The following is a 16,963-nucleotide window of genomic DNA, read 5'->3' as shown; positions in this document are numbered from 1 at the left end:
TTCCCTGACGATCAAGTCTTTCTACCTTGTGCAAGTAGATCTCGTTACAAGAGGGATCTTCTTAAAAAACTTGAGAAAGATTGTAGTATTATAGGTATCGAGGTAGATAAACTAACCCCTTCGAAGCCCCCTTCTAAGAAGCTGCGGGGTAAGAAATAGGCAGAAGAGACAGAAAAATACGATCTTTATAGCCCAGATAATATCTTAGCGAATCTACCGGATGAGGAACTTTTCCAAATCCGCCGATTTTGAGATGTATGTTAATTCAGGGGGGCGTTAAATTAATTTTGGAGGGGTGCTGCTAAATATGTTGAAAATCTGCGCATGAGACGTGAATTCGCGCAGTGGGTGGGTCGTAGTATATTTACATAGGCCACTGATATATCTGCTCTAACTAGCTAATATAGTTTCCCTACCCTAAGGGCACGGAATACAAATCTCTGCGATTACCTATAATATTTCCTTTAGTACAAAAAGGAACAGGGGCCGCGCAAGCGCGGCCACCAAACCTTGTATATGTAAAACGCGAAGTTGCTCCTGTTGTCACACCACTGATATCCTCAATTTACACCGCTTCTAGCAACGAATCATTGCGCAGGGATTCTGTCGGAAGTGAGAACTTGTCGTTTCCATGTCGTTGCTTTGCTTCGCAATCATCAACCGAGCTTCTACTGCTTCATGCAAAAGTTTCTCCTAAGCTTGCTAAATTCAACACACACCACGCTATATTCTGATTCGCTGTTTTTGAGAAGCCTCATTCTCCTCGGTTTCACGAGCTACAAGCTAATCTCTTTTGGCTTTTTGTGACTTTGCATCGCTGGCTCGGCTAGTGGGTGTAGAATCATGTTGCCTGAGTTTCTTCAAAGCAGTTATGAACGCTACAAAACAGACACCAATACATTCGCAGCTTGGCTGCTCGAGACGGCGAGTAAATGCGGCTACTATCCGCCCGGCCTTGAAGTCGCGCATTCCGCTGTAAAGAAAGGCAAACGCGAGAGCAAACGCAACGATTCAAATGCAGAACCGTTTCAATATAGTGCGACTACCAAAGATCTGCAAAAGTTTGCCGGGGTGATTGCAAACTCTGCTCTTCCGGTCCCTGCGTCAATACTCGCCATTGCAAAACGTGCCATCAAACTGAGAAAAGCCGTGACTTCCTGGTTCTTGGGTCAGGGTGATTCCGCAGGAAATGATCGACATGCCCATTTCGTCACTGTGCTGGAGCAGATTTGTGGTGACCTGGAATGGATGTCTAAGCAGCCCTCAAAGTCAGACGCCAAGCCCACACCACAAACCTTGGAGTCAGACCGTGACGATCCTCATGGTATCAGATTCTTAAACAAATTTGTTGTTCTCACAATCGAGGAACCGCAGGAGGCTACAAGATCCCAGCAAGCACCAGCACCCGTTGAATCGAAGAAGATTGTCAAGGTGAATGTTGTCGAGGAGGAGGAAAGTGATGATGCAGAGTTATTCCTAGGGCAGTTATACTTCAAAAACCTGTGCTTGCTTCAAGATCTCAACAACATACGCACGTTCATTTCGATCACTTGGGCAGAATACCGGGATAAGAAAATCGACCTTATGAACACCTCCGTGGTCACAGATAGCGCTCTGACACTTGCTCAAGACCTAGTGCGGGAAGTGGAAATGGAATAGAGGGTTGCCCTTCGCAGGCAGAGGAAAGATATACAGGAAATGATCTACCACATCGCGGTTCTGAGACGTGGTATCTCCGCTGCTTTATCGATGGAGATTGGCTTACCAAACAACAAGAATACAGCGGATATAGCTAAGTAGTGCTATTTGCCAACCAAGGTTCTGCTCGAATCATTTGCAGATATCATTGAGGACGGCCACCTACCAGTCTTCAAGAAAGGATATTTTGGCACCTACAATTCGAAAGCGGACAGAGAGCGGATATATCTAGGTCAGAGGTTCAATAAGGACAAAATCATCTTATTGTCGATTCTGCCAGAGTTTTGCATGATCGATACATTCAAAATCAGGCTTCCTGTTAGAGATGCGATCTCAGAAGGTCTTTCGGAGTATACCAAAACCAAAAAAGTTTCTCTCTGGCTCTGCTTTGCGTCGCAGATCTTCCTCGACGTTCATCACACGATACGACACAGTAACTTGAGCGCGTTCCAGGATCTGCGAATGTCTAGACTTCGGATTAGAAGACTATCGATAACTACTTCCAACTATCTGAAACTTACCCCCAGCCGAAGTTTTGGCCAAAGGAAGGCGACAGAGAAATTCAAAACATCGGGATGACCATGGAGACATAGATTATCCAAGACTTCTTCCAGGATGCTCGCGCTCGTTCGAAGCTCAACGGAGTAGGATCTCCACCCGAGAAACACGAGTTTCTCTCAAAGCATGCTATTCTCTGTAGGTTGATACTCTACTACCTCAACATAAGAATGCAAATTGTCAGTCAGCACCTTATAAGCCAGTGGTATAATGTGCAGCAACTAGCCTTCTTGCATAATCTAATCATCAAGACCCCCACGCACAAGAACCTAAGGTAGCCTGATATAGACGTTTTCGTCAAGATTCATAGAGAATTTCATATTTTCATTAGATCACGACCCAAGACCGCGAAGGAATCCTTAAACCGGCTTTAGCTAGCCACGGGCATCTCGTCGGCTACAGAGCTCAAGATTTCATAAGCCCAACGGCAAGAACCCAGGCTTAGTCAAGTCTACGACAGCAGTAGCCGAATTACTCTTTGCTAAGTATGGACCTAGATCTGAAGAATCTGCTAGGATCAAAGCACCCACCGAGTCCTGGATGAGCTTTCCCAGAAGATATCACTCGAGTCACTACCCGCCAAGGAGCTAGACAAGTCTAATCCAGAACAAATCATCACCCGGAGATGGTTAAGCGCGCACAACCTCGATCCACTGCCGCTTCTCGCCTTTCTGAAGGCCAAGCTGTTCGAAGAGGAGCCTATTATTCTGTACAACTGCTTCGGGATGCACAGACGCTCCATTGAGTTACTCAGACTCATCCGGGACAAAGAGCACGAGAAGTTTGTCCAGTACTTCACTTCGGCGTACATGCCGGATGAATCACTCATATCCAACCTCGTCCTTCTAATACTTCATGTCTCAGACGGCTCAGCTCAAAGCGCCAAAGAAATGGGGATCAATCACCGTCAAGTGATGAGCCGAATTGTGACAAGCGCTGGCGACGTGATGCGCACATATCTGGAGAAGAACGGAGACGTTGCATGCCGAGAACTCAAGGTGCTCTGCAAGAACAAGAAGCCGATTCATGACGACATGGGCTATGACAAGGGGAAGACAGAAGAGCTGGTCTATTCCTGGCTCAGTCTAGAAGATGTTCTGGGGGGTTGCCTCACTGATGACTGGAATCCCAATCGCTTAGACAAGCGGAGCCGACGCGAGCTCAATTTTCAGAATCCCATTGCCAAGCGACAGTCGCACGCGCAAAATTGGTTTACCTTTTCCCTACGTTGACAGAAGGTGATGTGAAAGATTCGTTAAGATTGACAGACTCATTCGAGGTAACTATGTTAAAATTATATCAGAAATGAAACAATATCGCTCTTCTTGGACAGATTCTCTGCCTTGCGATTAGTTGATTCTCAGACTTGCCTCGTCTCTGAGAAAACTAAGTGAATATACAAAGTGGAGTCAAAATGCTGCCCAAAAAATCATGCTGTGTAGACGTGAGTTGCCACGCTGACCACCCCAACCCCTTATGATTCTGCTTGATGGGCATAACGACAAGCGCGCTCTCCGCATAAACAATTTTTCTTCAACTTCCTCCAATAAAAATCCGAATAATCCACCGTGATCTCATTTCCGGCCGGGACTCCCCGCGAGACCACAAGAACACGCTCTATCCCGCGCCAGTAGAATCTCTGGAACTGACTATTTGGGCGACAAGAGTGATTGATGAAGCGTGTGAAATTTCCCATCTTACCCTGGAAAATTTGATAGGGCCGTTCCTGAGTTCCACCCATCATGACGTCGAGCCCGTCAATTCCACGCGTAATGTATCCCACGAATTCGGCAATCGCTGTTCCTCTCTCGAATTGCTGTCGAAGGTTAGGTTTAGCTGGTGTTTGAGGGAGTAGGAAACGTCATGAAAGAAAACAGAAAAAGCAAAGAGTGTTTCATTCCCGTACTTACGCAGCGCGCAATGACCCCATTGTTCTTTCCACTTGCAGTATGATATAATTGGACAGGTGGAGGATACCGCACACTCCCAAATAATGTCGGAAAGCAGTAGCATTGGTTGGTGACAATATCGTCCGCCTGCTTCTTCCCACATATTTCACAGATATCAGGATCGATCTGCGGAACCCGGCGGGGATCGTCTTGGCCAAAAATGTCATAATCGAGGACACAGTCATCCACAAACTCGAATTGAAAGCCCTCGGGCAGTGAAAGGTGAGAGTAGGTACTGTTGAGCGGCAGAGGGGGTCCGGTGTCGACGGTTACCCACTCATGGGGGTGGCCAAAATAGCGACGCTGTTCGTCAGGGCTCACGATCCGAAGAAGGTCCCGCCAGCCAGGGTGCAGGGTATCCGCCGCAACTTCGAGACTAGAGGCAATATGACGCAGACGAGTAGTGAGACCGTCTCTAAACCCGATTCGGTATTTGCAAAAGCGATAGACCCCCGATCCGGCGAAAACAAGGCTTGCCCAGCCCCCAGAATCCTTGATCTCTTTGTAACCACGCCAAATCGCACTGGCTCATCGTCAGTTTTTATCGTCCACATAGACGGGAGAGAGAAAGAGAAGGAGGGGACGACATACAGTCGATTCCTGAGCTCTTTTTCCTGCCAGGCTAGCGTGTTGCAGGCTTCTTTGAGGGCCATGATCCGGGCTTCCGTCTTCGTACAACTGGGATGTTCCAGGGCAATAGATGCAATACGAGCTTCATAGCATTCCACCCAGTGGGCTTGAACCACCATCTCCAGAGCTCGTGAAGATCGGCTTTGATTGTAGTATTCTTTGCACAGACCACTGATTGCTCGAAAGACCTATGTCGGCAACGGGGTCAACGAAAGACCAGGGCGCCTTCGCAAGGAGAGAGAAAGAGTAATGCTCACTTCTTGACTAACACCAGTACTAAGACTAATCCCGGGTCGGCGGTCCTGTGCTCCAGTCAGCGGTGACTAATTGGCAAGAGCAAGACTGATGCAAGGGAGTCAAATACCGGGAATGACACACTCAATGTGGTAGGCGAGTGCACTTGACGCCAGATTCCACAGATGAGTTTGTCAATGGAAGAAGGTTGCAGAGTAGGTGCCTCCGTTCCTGTCGTTGGGTTCTGGCGTTGGGGAAAGCGCGCGCTATGAAGCTGGCGAACTATGGGTTGATTCAATACACCATGTGAATTTGGATCATCCTCATCATTCGAATCACTGTCTGCTACTGATGGCTCAGTCCTCGCTAGCGGAATCGATGAAACAGATGGTCGCAACCCGCTGACGGTTTTGCGTCTGGGACTGTGGCATTCGTAGAATAAAGACTGTGGGGTCACTGGGGATTGACATTCCACGTTATCGAGTTGCGAGACAGAACCGGGCTAATGAAGGTCAATAAGCATTTCCAAGTCCTCGCGATCTGGATCCTGCAATGCACCGAGTGGAACTTACTCGCGGTGACGATTTCAAGGACTCGGTCTGCCCCGGCGTGATGGTCAAGGCATGATTGTTTTCAACACTCAACCATCCCTATACAGAAGCAAAAAAAGAAGAAAGAGTCAATCATACGGACGCTGAATACCCCATTATTCCAGGGAGAGAGATGTAAGAATCCATACCAATGGCAGCGGGTTGACATTCTCTTTTGCTCCATTCAAGTTCAAGGTGCTTGATGAAGCACACAATACTGCGTCGATACGTAGACAGACACCCTCACCTTTTGGGCCGAGGGACTCCAACAGAGAAGCTAGGCTTGGTATAAAATCTGTATTCTCAAACAAAACTGCCAACTTGTTCACCACCGGGTGATGCACCATCGGATGCATGGTGTGGAGGATGTGGGGAGCGAACTACGGCCGTACGCTTTCTCGTCGGACTCGTCACCTTTGCAGCCGCGGAGGTTCAAGTCTGCTGTGCTGACTCAGGCATCAACGCCAAGGCTGGCAGGCGATAGCCGTCATGCATGTGGCGATGTGAAAGTACTACTTCCGCGGTGTCAGGAATCTCAGCTAGAGGTACCCAAGGTTTTTAATATAAGTTGGTAGTATCATTGTCCACTGTACTAGCTAATGTAATGTTTACCTCCATACCACACTCCGAATCGTACTGATATTGCCCCTCCTACTCCTCATCGACCTTTTTCCTTCTCTACCCTTTCCTTTTTTTTCTTACCTACAATTCACCTTTACCCTCGCCCCTTGGATGATAAAACAGATCCCTCACTCGATATGACTGAAAAAAGCAGCGTCTCCTTCCGAGCAGAGTACAAGACGGCTGTCGAGGGCCTTTTAGAAACACTCAGATCCGATCCAAAGTCCACCTACTCATCCACTGATCTCACGGAGCTCAGGGTCACCCTTGAAGCGTTCAACCCTGAAGATCCAGGCTTCATTGCGTTGCACGCCTGTCTATTCAAGCCTTCAGTCCGAGGAACTCCAAAATTTCATCTTTGATTTATTCGACGAGTGTCAAGGCGCTATCGACGAACACGATTAGTACGACGAGGCTTTTTATAAGGTCCCTAAAGAAGTTATAGAAGGTCGCCGCCAGCCTAACCTAGAAGAGCTCAACTTTATAGGGCAAAACGCAGAATATATTTATTGTTACTTGGAAACGCGCTATTATAACACACGCAAGAAGAACAAGCGCTTCAAGTCACTTTCTACTATCTCTTGCTAGGCTCAAATCCTTATTGACAGCCCTTTCTCAGAGATCCCAGCAGACTTCCTCAGTAGCCTTTCACCGAGAGACTAGCTTAGCGGCCGTATACGGAATCAGCAAGTTGCAGATTGGATGATCAGGGGCAAATACGAGTGGAAAGATAAGAACCTAACTTACCCGCATCTCATGCTCGTTATGCGCAGTGAAGGGGTCGTATTCCAGGGCAAACTTCTTTTTTGCGAGCTGGCGTGTATTGCCCAGGCGATCAAGAATCGCCTAGAGCAGGATGAACTCAAAGATACCTCGCTGTTTCCGGTACGTTTCGTCAATAACGTACCCACCACGATCTATCGAGTTACATTGCAAGCTGTGAACACTAATCATTTCCTCAATGGGATTTTTTAAATACTATAGGTTCTTCTGATGACATTCTGTGAACCACGACATGGCCGTCTCATCCAGGCACAATACAACAAGTTCGGGATCTTAAAGGTTAGGGCTTCGCCAATCTATTCTTTCGTGAAAAGAGACGAGGCGCCGTGGAATCTCTTTCTCCTTCGCTACCATGCCAGCGTGCCATACGATGGGGCAGACGTTGAATTCGGTGATGATCAAGTGGAGTCCGAGTATGTCACTAGTGAGACTCAATCCCGCAGAACTATCGATGAATCTGTCTAGAAATCCAAGGCTATCCCCAAGAACGCTCTCGAGCTTCACAAAGCGGACAAAGAGAGCGTTTCCTGTCGCAGTGATGATGAGCGAAAAGCTAAGGAACCATGAGATTTACCGCCTTGTCAAGACGCCTCATATTTCTATATTTTTGGAAGCAGTTTGTGTTTCGGTCTCGGCTGTGATTAATAGGGATGCACTACAGTCCCTCTTTTGTCATTGCTTTCCTTAATATCTAGCAATTTGGACCTCGTCAGGACTATCGAAAGCAGCATCTACTTAGCTTCTTCATCAAGAATCATAAAACAAGAGAATTACGCATCATGAAATATCGCCATATATACACACAAACGTTATCATACGCCCGCTCTATAGAGCATCCGTTTCAAATATTTACTGATTGATCGATGCACCAAGCTTATCCCACGGGACAGATGTTGGAGCCAGCCAGTGCTGTGGATGTAGATGCATCCCCAAACTCGACGACATACTAGGTTCGCTGCATGACGGAATTACTTGTGAATGGGATTGTGAGTGGGGTATACGTGACCATGGAGTCATCTGACATGGTCATTAGAGTAGTATTTAGTATTATCGATCAAGGCATTGATTCGAAGCTGTGCTGCTGCTACTATTATGCGATTGCTGAGGAAGCCAGGTAGGCTTACGCGTGTATTTGTGCTCGAAGGGTAGTCTCTTGGCGCTTGGTTTGCTGGTATAGTAGGCCTTGCGATTACTCGCGGCCAGTCGGCTTTTTGGACTCGACTAGCGAGCCAGGAAAGCCGGTCCGCGGAAAATTACTCGCGAGTTCGCGCCAGAAAGTCCGACTCGCCAGCCGTACGACGGTGATACACTAGTAGTCGAGTCGATCGAGCCGGAATGTCGAGTCCAAAAGGCTGGCTCGCCGCGAGTAATTGCAAGGCCTACGGTGGATTTCACTTAGATAGCGACAGCTATAGCTTATAATCCTTCAAGAATATCTGACTAGGTAAGTAAGACTATATAAGTAGAAATGGCGACCAGAAATGTTTATAAAAATATCAAGTTCTGTATAAACTCCCTCCTTTAGCCCTATTTTAGAATAAACTCTCCCCGGAATTGTACCAAGGCTAGGCAAAAAAATGCTTGAAAAACATACAACAGTCAGGATTCGCATGTGGTCACCCACCATACTACTAACTGACCGGCGTGTGGCTTAAGTACGGCTGAGCGGACGGGAAGCCCTGTTCTCCACACCCTATGGTCGTATGTGCTAGACAATGTTGTGTAAAGAAACATCAATGTTCATAGCAGCTCTAGAGGTGGCAAAAACGAGATTTTATCCACGATTCGCAAATAGATCCAGCAAAGTGTTGCTACTCAATTGCCTCGGCGTCCGTATAGCATACCGAGTTCTTCTGAACAAGCCATGTCTAAACATAGGGAGGATGACACACAGATGGTGCGAATGCATTATTTGTTCAAGTGGACTATAGTTTATGCCGGCACGTCTGCGCGCCATCAAGACCTTCACCCCTTTGTCCCGGCTCTCTTGAAAAGTGGACTCTGGTCTGTCTGTTGGACCAATACTGGATGCTTCGTTCGATACCGATCCAATGGGCCTCGTATCAACAAGTAAGCCTCGAACGACGTGTCCCTGTTCGAGATCGCGCCTCGACGCAAGAAAGCGTCCTCCCTCAGCGGTGGATGCTACCTGCTCTCTGCCTCTCAGGGCCCTTCTTCCGTTCAGAGTAGCGGCGTTCAAGACCATATTGCCGGGGTCCTTCTTTTTCTTCCGGGAATCGCGGCGCTCCACCGAGACTGCGGAGAACAGCTTCATTGTTGGCTGTCATGTCATCGAGCACGCTGATCTCATCAGCGGTAAACATCTTGGGAATCGCCCAGACTCTGAAGGGAATGAGAGCGATGATCAACACGGGAAACCCTGACAATCATTTCCCTTTTCATCAGTGATCTGGTTTGATGGATGAACAAAGCAAGGAGAAGATCGTATATCATGACATACCAATAGCAGCGATGGTCTGGGAAATTGCAACGCAGGCGGCAACATCTACCAGTTGGCAAAAAATCCACAGCAGGATTTTCCGACTGGGCACTCTGAGCAGAGGTTCTGCGCGCGAAATAAACCGATCTTCCTGGATAAGTTGCAGCGCCTTGTTCACAATGCCGTTGGACCCGATAGACCCCCAACCGACGATGAAAAAGACGCCTGCGAAAACCGCCGACGGCATCGTATGGAGTACAACCAGTAATGGACCGGTCATGGTGCCGATAATGGCCAAGCCCATCACGAAATGAGACACTCTCTGCTCCACGACGGCAGTCGGGTTGACGATGGGACGCCGAATCTCTTCGCCCTCACCTTCGCCGGTGGGTATGATCCGGAGTTCAGTCTCATAGATTGTCAGCGAGTCGGTATGCACGGGAGCCTGGGGAACCAAGCCGTTGGGGAATGGAATCCCGATGATTCCCGCAATAAAGGTTGTACATCCGAGAAGGAAAAAGTCCCAGTGAAAGCCGGAAGGTTTCTTCAGCGGGAACTGACGGGCCTGTGCGGTTAAGCTGCTGACGTTCTAGATGAAGATTGCAAGTTACTAAACAAGACTCGGAGGAATCAGGGATGACAGGTCGGACTAGACCCGCGGATGCTTCTTACATGGTCATAGTAGAAGAGCAACATGACCAGAAACCCAAAGGGAAGGGCTGCGAAAACCCACTTGGCATCGAGCTCCCAGAATGGAATCAGCCAGCTGCGCGGTTGAGTTGGGTAGAACGCTCGGCTGATGGGCACTCGAGTCACGTCGGCCGCTTTCAATGGGCCGGGGATGTGCGTGAATCCTACCCAGAAGATGGTCCCGATCTAGACCAAGACGCAGTGTTTGTGTCAGTTGTTTGTGTGTCCATATTCTCGCAACGCCTCAACGCCTACCGGGTATGCATAGTCTGCCAGTAAGCCTCGAAGACTAGGGCGGCAGATGGTACTGGAGCCAATCTTCTCCAGAGTCCATATCGTCAAAAAATAGAGGATTGCCACCATGGCGCTCATATAACCCGCGGTCGGTCCCTTGCTCTCGAATTCACTGATGATCTCCTCCACTCCCTTGCCTGAGGCCCAGGTCAGCTCATGCCAGCCCAAGTGTGCGGAAAGAAGCGACGTCGACCCACTGATATAGATGGTGCCCACATAAAAGGCAAAAGCCTCGCTCGAAAAGTCCGTCACGTAGCGCATATAGTCACAGATGTTGCAAAGCGCCACAATCCAATGGAAAATGGCACCCCAAATGCCAACCCAACACATGAACTCGGGATAGATCGCAGGCTCATAGATAATGATGATGTCGTAAATGGTGTAGTTGAAGAGCGAGATCAAACCAGTAATGCCGACGATCGTCAGCGGCTGCGCGGAAAAAAGACTAAACACCATGGCGGCCAGCGCCGAGGAGAACAGCGCCTCGTTGATTCCGTAGAAATTGCCGGTTCTGCGGTACATATCCAAGGTGTATGCAATTGCGGGGAGTAGGCTGGAGCATTCCATCCCCATGAGAAAGGAATTCATCCACGAAGCGTGTCACAGGAGGGATGCTTACTTGACAAAGTACATGCGAATAATACTGGCAACGGTCCGGTACGTCCACGCATCACGAATGTCGCTCCAGTAATACGGAAGACGCCTCTTGACATCGTGGTACATGCCCCTCCCAATTCGAAGAACACGCACGCTCTTCCATCCTGTGAGATTCTCGTAGGAATAGGATGTGGCGGATGCGTTTCTGGTCAAGGGCTCCCTGTTGGATTCGGGGACATCCTCGGTGGACGACATGGTGGATTGGCAGTTTTGTGCCGGGTAGGAGGGTTAACGTCGAATGAAAAGGCCGGCGATGATGGATCGTCGGGAGAAAAAAAATTCAGTAGAAAGCAGAGCGAGTCCCACGAGGGGAGAAGTACTGAAATAGAAAATTTACGATGCAAAGCCGCCCCTATTGTAGCAAAGCGTAGCCGAGTGATCGCGATCTGCTGTTGCCCTTGGGGACCACGTTTGACTTTTACTGTACAGAAAAGAATTTTTCTTGATTCGTATCGTGGCGCAATCATTTGGGTCTCCCTTCTCGCAGTTGTCAAAAATGAAAAGAAGAAAGATAAAACGAAAAAACATTCGACCACAGAGCGATGCATAACCGGATATCTCAGATTCAACCCTGATTGACATTCAACCTCCTGATTCTTCGATCCCGATATAGCGAATTCACTTAACACATGCCACCATCGCCAAACTCAACGTCATCGGGTCGATGGTGCAGCCGGGGTTTCTTGCAAAGAAGATCCACCGGGCCCACCCGCGCGCGGCACGGAGGCGGTACATGCTTTGAGTATGCCAGAGGCAGCACAACAGTAGGTACCTGCAGGTGGACAGGTCCGACTGTCTCGGCGGTTAGTCAGCGCATTCTGCTCGGGCAGAATCTCCAGGACAGCAGAACCAGACTCGAGAGCGTCACAGAACAAGGGCCAAAATATGACAGAAACAGAATCTGGGGGCACTTGTCTGCAGAATTTGATAGAAGCTGTGTGACAGACTCCACTTGCCAATACCCGGTGATTGGAAGTTGACAACAATTGAATTACGGTACCAGTGATTCAGAACAAAATACGTGGTACATGGAGCAGAACGACATAGGCAGCAGTCTGAAAGCACTAGATCAGTCTTGGTAGACCTATAGATCTAGAGGCAAGGAAGCAATCTAGAGGCGAGACATCTGAATTAGGGAGTCTAAAGAGGGGAGAAGGAAGAAGGAAGAGGGAAACCTATGACTAGGAGAAACCCCCTCAAGACACCTGACTGCTGGGCCAGCAAACATCTGGAGAGGGCAAATTCTCTCAAGTTTTTTCTCCATAACCATTCCGTTCATTCCCATATTTCCAAAAGAGGAATGCTCGGCCGTGCATCTTTCTCTACTGACTTTGTTCTTTTGTTCATCCGCGCAGCTACTGCCACGAAACCATTGATCGGGAATCCTTCAGGCTGTTGGCTAAACTTGGCCTTTCAGATATTTCAAGTATCTACTAGTATATATCTTCAGAAATACTACTAGTAATACTATACAAACATCATGCTTACTTAGCGTCCGAGGACGAGGCGGTGGCCGAGGTAAAGAAATCGTGCAAATATCTTCCATTTGGAGCAAGGTTCTACCTCAGCAAATTCCAATCCGATAGTATCCACTCTACAAGTTTCTCGTAATCCTTTGCGCTTAATATGCCATTTGAGCTTCTTCATGCATCACCGAAGCGCTTACGATCCGCCCTGAGTTCAATGCGGAGTCTTCAGATATGGGTGACAAAGATAAATGAATAGGCCTCGAGCGTGATGAAATAGCCGTCAGGCCCACCCTGATATTCAATCACCCGGAAGATCGACCTAATGAGAATCAGTCCACTCGTCATGTACAGCGTCAGCAAGAGAGAGCCCCAGTTTCGTTCACGCCACGTACGGCGCATTGACAGGACTCGGTCTTTCTGGGCCCAGGGTGTCGGCTGTCGGCCAATGCGGAAGTGGAAGATGGCAGAGATCACGACGAAAAATTCAAAGGAGATCAGCTGGATGAGCAATCCACTAATGACAATGTTAAAGTCGGTTTTTGAGATGTCGCAGTACCGGACGCCATAATATCTCCGCCAGCAGATTGAGTGAGGATGGAGAGGACGTCGCCCGCGACAATAATCTTGGTCATCCATCTAACGCAGATGAGGCTCATTTGCTCCGCATGTAGGTGTGTCACGAGGTGGCCCAGAACTACGTAGATGGATGCCGCGTAGAGCACTGGTGCTGCAAGTATAGGCAAGGGTTGAATGGCGTGGACTGGAATGGATGCAGGATATGGTGGTCCTTGGCACGGCAGACGTAGTCAATGATCTGAACTGTGGGAAGAGAAACGAAGTTAGTCGAGACCTCTCACCCAAGTTGAAGTCCAGGACGACGGCGGTGCGACCTACAGACTCCTCCCACGAGGAAGGGGATAAAGTATCGACATCGAGACTTGATTGATTGAAGCGAATGGACGATAGTTAAGCCTCCGGAGAGAATGATGAATATGACGGCTGCGACCCACGGATGCCTTGTACGCGTACAGATTGTTGGGTCTCATGGTTTTCCGCGAGCTAAATCTAGACGAAAAAAAAAACGGTTAGAAGTTGAATCTAGCAAAATGCAAATGTCACCTGAGAAGACGCCATCTCTTATAACCGCTGGTCGTCTTTTTAGCCAAACCAGAGCTGGTGAACAGGACCGGGTAATCAGATCACACTGGAGCCCCAGTCTCGGGTTATGTCGAAAGCGTCCCTCTGAGTGGACCATAGAGTGTATACTGGGATCAGAAACACAGGAGTTTGATGCTCCGAGGCAGTGGTTAAAATTTATGATTCAGGAGTATTCGCTGTCATCTATGCTCTTTCGCCCTTGTCCGGTCCAGGGTCTTTATGACAGCGGCTCGCATTCTCGCATTCTCGTATCGCCAGGTCAATCTGCACGGATCGGATTCTCGTGTTCTCAAACTTCTCCACAGGGCGTCTCGAACACCAACAGCACCACCTCTTCAAAATGAGGATGCTTAGCCGCCACGCATACACGACGACCGCAGTCTCTGCAACCTAATCTGTCCGAAGGGACCAGTCAGGAGACTACCCTTGCGCACATGATCGAGTTTTCTCTCAGACACAAAGTGTATCCCCATCACACTCTTTTTGGCTTGGATGCTCCCTTTCGGCAGTCTCCTTTCGGAATCCTAGTAGACCTCCAAGTCACGTCGAATTGGGAAGCCAAGTTTAAGGTTTCATTGGTTTCTTTTCCTCCTATCGGGAGATCTGCGAGTCGTTATTTTGAGTTAGGGAGGATGGGGCTAGGTTATTTTGCGTTCTCGTGTCATCGCCTCAAGCCAAAAACTTATAAATTCATCAAGATAGCTTATGTCAACCGACACTCAAGAATGGGCGGCACTCCGCGTGCCAGCACTGTGTTGTGATTGCTACCCATATTCATTTAGTCCTCCCAATCGGTCGGTCTAACGAGGCAAATTCTTTTCTAGAAAAAGAAATCTCTCTGCGTCGAGAGCATGGGGCAACATCGGGCGAACATGGACGCTTTTGACTTGATGATAGAGCCGATATTCCATTTGATCTCACGCGCCGTCGGGGCTGAGGAGACACACGGGACTAGAGAGACACTGCAGACAAAATATTGCAGCCTAATCCTTTGTAAAAAAAAAGAAAGAAAAAAAAAGAAAAAAAAAGAAAAACAAAGAAAAAAAAAGAAAAACAAAGAAAAAAAAAGAAGAAAATTGTCACTCATTCACAAGTAGACGGAAACGCATTTTCAGAAATTCGTCGAGTTGTCGAGATACCAAGTCGACTTGAAGATTCGCGCTGCCAATAATCCTGTCATCAATTTAGCTAATTATGTCAATTACTTGCATAGCTTTCGTGCAGTCGTAGTCGGTGAAAGAAAACTCAAGTTCCTGGCGGTTGCCTATGAATGTCTTGATCTCTCTGTGCTGAACATGAATGCGACCAGTTCCTAGAAGATAGTCGTAGAAAGCGCTGCGGGAGACATGGACGGGACGCGACCCACGCCAAACCTTCAGCCTGGACAACCGTCCCATTCTTCCTTCGAGGGTGGGAATCTCTCTTTCGTATTTTGATCATTCTCTGCACCGGTGCTTTCGTATTTTTTTTTCTGGGCAGACTTTCGTCATCTTACCCCCGGACTCATGCAGTAGGCGTCATTGTCGGAGATGCCCCAACTGACGCCCGAGAAAGTGACGACGTCGCGCGCGGCAAGGGCTCGCTTTCGCCCTAAGCAGCGGATCAGTCACACCAAGTCTCGCAATGGCTGCTTTACTTGCAAGCATCGTCACGTCAAGGTAACAATTCTTTTAGGTTCCTAGATTGCCTTCCAACTGATTAACTGGGACGGCTGACAGTTTGCAGTGCGATGAGGAGCGACCCAAATGCGGTTCTTGCTGGGTCCGCGGCGACGAGTGTGTCTTCCCTCCCCAGGCCGGCACACGTGACGTGAGAGGAAGACGCTCGCCCGCTGCACGCGAGAGACTCTCGTCAGTAGCTGCTCAAGTCTCTACACGAGAAGATGAGCGCGAGACTCTCCATGGGTCTAGCGATCCGACAGCGAGGCTTCCTGAAGATCTGCCCAATGTCACCAGCCAGCCGAGCTCAGACCTCAATATGGGGGATCTGAATCTCCTTCAACATTATCTTCTGAATACATCGAGGAAGATGACACTAAATAAGTCGAAATGCGTGATCTGGGAGCGAAAGATTCCCGAATTGGCCGCCACGAACGAATTTCTCATGCACTTTCTCCTGGCCCTGGCCGGCATGGATATCCTGATTACAGAGGGCAGCCTCCATGACCCTGGGGCCCGCGACTCCGTATCGACCCCGGCATCACTGAGCTCGCCTTGGTTGCATACCATCGTGGAACACCATCAACGGGGGATAGCTGGGTTTCAAGAAGCACTGGACGCTGCCGAGGAGTCGAGTCCGGAGGCCCTGCTAGCCGGTTCGATGCTGGTGGTGGCCTTTGCTTTTGCATCATGTGGAATTCCAGACCTCGACCCGTCATTCAACATGTCTCAGGATGGTATTGCTCCCGCTGCCGTTCCGTCACCTCGTGGCGCCAATCTGGAGTTACCTCGGATGCAGTGGCTGTATCTCGTGCGCGGCGTCATGACGATTTTGAAGCAATTCTGGCCAACTTTGCGGAAGGGCCGGCTGAGGTCATTGCTTCTACTCAGTAACGCCAACGAAGATTGGAAAATGTGGGAATCACAACTGCGCTCGAATGACTTTTCGCTAACAAACATTAAATCCGAGAGATTACGAAGGTTTGCATTGGGCGCAAATCGTGCTCTTGCGGGCTTAGAGGAACTCGTCAACACCTCTCCTTTGATAAGCTCATCCGGGGAGGCTCCAGCGGGCTCATCGGCGAGTATGACCCCCCATCATGACCAAACTCCGTCTCTCGAACTAGCAGCAGCCTGCGACACTTCCGCGCATCAACACGCTCTGTCTGTGACCGATTCATTATACATGAGAATACTGTACGTTCTACAGATGAGGTCACTTCACACACAGTCCTCGTACGACCTGGAGGTTCAGTCCGAAATCGAAGAGGCGGACTTTGCGGGCTGGCCCCGGCTCCTTTCCGATGAATTGATTGCCTCCTTGGTGTCAAATAGACCCGTGGACTTTTTCCGGGGCGCGAGTTTAGTGCTTCTGGCACACTTGTACCTTGCAATCGCGATTATGGACGGGCTTTGGTATTGTGGCAAGCAATGCGATGTTGAGATTTACAGAATCTACCATCTGATTCTTAGCGCCGGCGATGAAAAGCTCATCTCCCTGATGGCGTGGCCACTTGATGTAATTAGGTGAAAA

The 16,963-nt window shown here is 48.9% G+C and overlaps 7 protein-coding genes and 1 non-coding gene across 8 annotated transcripts; 4 read left to right on the top strand and 4 right to left on the bottom strand.

The window, feature by feature from the left end:
• Positions 1-843: 843 nt before the first annotated feature.
• Positions 844-3,488, top strand: POX_h09584 (uncharacterized protein; the record flags this gene model as incomplete). The annotated part of the gene is made up of 2 exons (XM_050118336.1): positions 844-1,635; positions 2,772-3,488. The coding sequence occupies 2 exons, from the start codon at positions 844-846 to the stop codon at positions 3,486-3,488; spliced, it is 1,509 nt and encodes a 502-aa protein (XP_049965123.1).
• A 242-nt stretch (positions 3,489-3,730) lies between these two features.
• Positions 3,731-6,015, bottom strand: POX_h09583 (SET domain-containing protein; the record flags this gene model as incomplete). The annotated part of the gene is made up of 7 exons (XM_050118335.1): positions 3,731-4,072; positions 4,167-4,728; positions 4,797-5,023; positions 5,093-5,137; positions 5,200-5,571; positions 5,642-5,719; positions 5,809-6,015. 7 exons carry the CDS (start codon positions 6,013-6,015, stop codon positions 3,731-3,733), a joined length of 1,833 nt encoding a protein of 610 aa, XP_049965122.1.
• Positions 6,016-6,417: 402 nt separating this feature from the next.
• Positions 6,418-6,642, top strand: POX_h09582 (uncharacterized protein; the record flags this gene model as incomplete). The annotated part of the gene is made up of 1 exon (XM_050118334.1): positions 6,418-6,642. The coding sequence occupies one exon, from the start codon at positions 6,418-6,420 to the stop codon at positions 6,640-6,642; it is 225 nt and encodes a 74-aa protein (XP_049965121.1).
• Positions 6,643-6,982: 340 nt separating this feature from the next.
• POX_h09581 (uncharacterized protein) lies at positions 6,983-7,528 on the top strand (the record flags this gene model as incomplete). Its single annotated transcript, XM_050118333.1, has 2 exons — positions 6,983-7,165; positions 7,265-7,528. 2 exons carry the CDS (start codon positions 6,983-6,985, stop codon positions 7,526-7,528), a joined length of 447 nt encoding a protein of 148 aa, XP_049965120.1.
• Positions 7,529-8,653: 1,125 nt separating this feature from the next.
• On the bottom strand, positions 8,654-8,768 carry POX_rRNA038. The gene has a single exon (XR_007588129.1). It is a non-coding gene; the product is annotated as a 5S ribosomal RNA (ribosomal RNA).
• Positions 8,769-9,195: 427 nt separating this feature from the next.
• Positions 9,196-11,339, bottom strand: POX_h09580 (putative transporter; the record flags this gene model as incomplete). The annotated part of the gene is made up of 5 exons (XM_050118332.1): positions 9,196-9,443; positions 9,525-10,092; positions 10,176-10,379; positions 10,449-11,040; positions 11,107-11,339. 5 exons carry the CDS (start codon positions 11,337-11,339, stop codon positions 9,196-9,198), a joined length of 1,845 nt encoding a protein of 614 aa, XP_049965119.1.
• Positions 11,340-12,838: 1,499 nt separating this feature from the next.
• POX_h09579 (uncharacterized protein) lies at positions 12,839-13,659 on the bottom strand (the record flags this gene model as incomplete). The annotated part of the gene is made up of 4 exons (XM_050118331.1): positions 12,839-13,127; positions 13,175-13,400; positions 13,471-13,550; positions 13,643-13,659. 4 exons carry the CDS (start codon positions 13,657-13,659, stop codon positions 12,839-12,841), a joined length of 612 nt encoding a protein of 203 aa, XP_049965118.1.
• A 1,641-nt stretch (positions 13,660-15,300) lies between these two features.
• Positions 15,301-16,960, top strand: POX_h09578 (uncharacterized protein; the record flags this gene model as incomplete). The annotated part of the gene is made up of 2 exons (XM_050118330.1): positions 15,301-15,429; positions 15,497-16,960. The coding sequence occupies 2 exons, from the start codon at positions 15,301-15,303 to the stop codon at positions 16,958-16,960; spliced, it is 1,593 nt and encodes a 530-aa protein (XP_049965117.1).
• Positions 16,961-16,963: the final 3 nt, after the last annotated feature.

Source organism: Penicillium oxalicum, chromosome VIII, assembly GCF_001723175.1.
Source record: "Penicillium oxalicum strain HP7-1 chromosome VIII, whole genome shotgun sequence".
NCBI classification, from domain to species: domain Eukaryota; kingdom Fungi; phylum Ascomycota; class Eurotiomycetes; order Eurotiales; family Aspergillaceae; genus Penicillium; species Penicillium oxalicum.
The sequence above is the reverse complement of the archived record's forward strand: the minus strand, read 5'-3'. Positions and strand labels throughout refer to the sequence as shown.